Genomic DNA, 309 nt, shown 5'->3' with positions numbered 1-309 from the left:
GAGGTCCGGGGGGGTCTGGCTGCCCGTCAGGGCCGGGGCAACCCCAGCGGGGTCCTGACCCTCTCTCCCCGCAGTTCGGGGCCATCCGGGTGAGGTGCCTCTTCACCCCCTGCCACACCTCGGGCCACATGTGCTACTTCATGTGGGAGGACGGCTCCCCGGATGCTCCGGCTCTCTTCTCAGGTATCCCACCCTGCCGACGTGCACCCCGTGGGTACCGGGGACACGGGGCATGCTGCCTGTCCCCCCCACGCTCGGCGCTTATAGGGCGAATCGCGTGTGTGGGGGCTCCACCCCACGACCCAGTCA

The 309-nt window shown here is 69.9% G+C and overlaps 1 protein-coding gene across 1 annotated transcript in view; it reads left to right on the top strand.

The window, feature by feature from the left end:
• Positions 1–74: 74 nt before the first annotated feature.
• The window catches only part of LOC104081232 (hydroxyacylglutathione hydrolase-like protein), a gene marked incomplete at both ends in the record, with an annotated part of 932 nt that continues 697 nt past the window's right edge, over positions 75–309 (top strand). Inside the window, one exon of the mRNA XM_009583879.1 lies at positions 75–183. Within this exon, the coding sequence (XP_009582174.1) occupies positions 75–183 (109 nt within the window). The remainder of the gene's footprint in view (positions 184–309) is intronic.

This window comes from Fulmarus glacialis, unplaced genomic scaffold (genome assembly GCF_000690835.1).
Source record: "Fulmarus glacialis isolate BGI_N327 unplaced genomic scaffold, ASM69083v1 scaffold36198, whole genome shotgun sequence".
NCBI classification, from domain to species: Eukaryota; Metazoa; Chordata; class Aves; order Procellariiformes; family Procellariidae; genus Fulmarus; species Fulmarus glacialis.
Note: the sequence above shows the minus strand (reverse complement) of the source record. Positions and strands in the feature narration are given on the sequence as shown.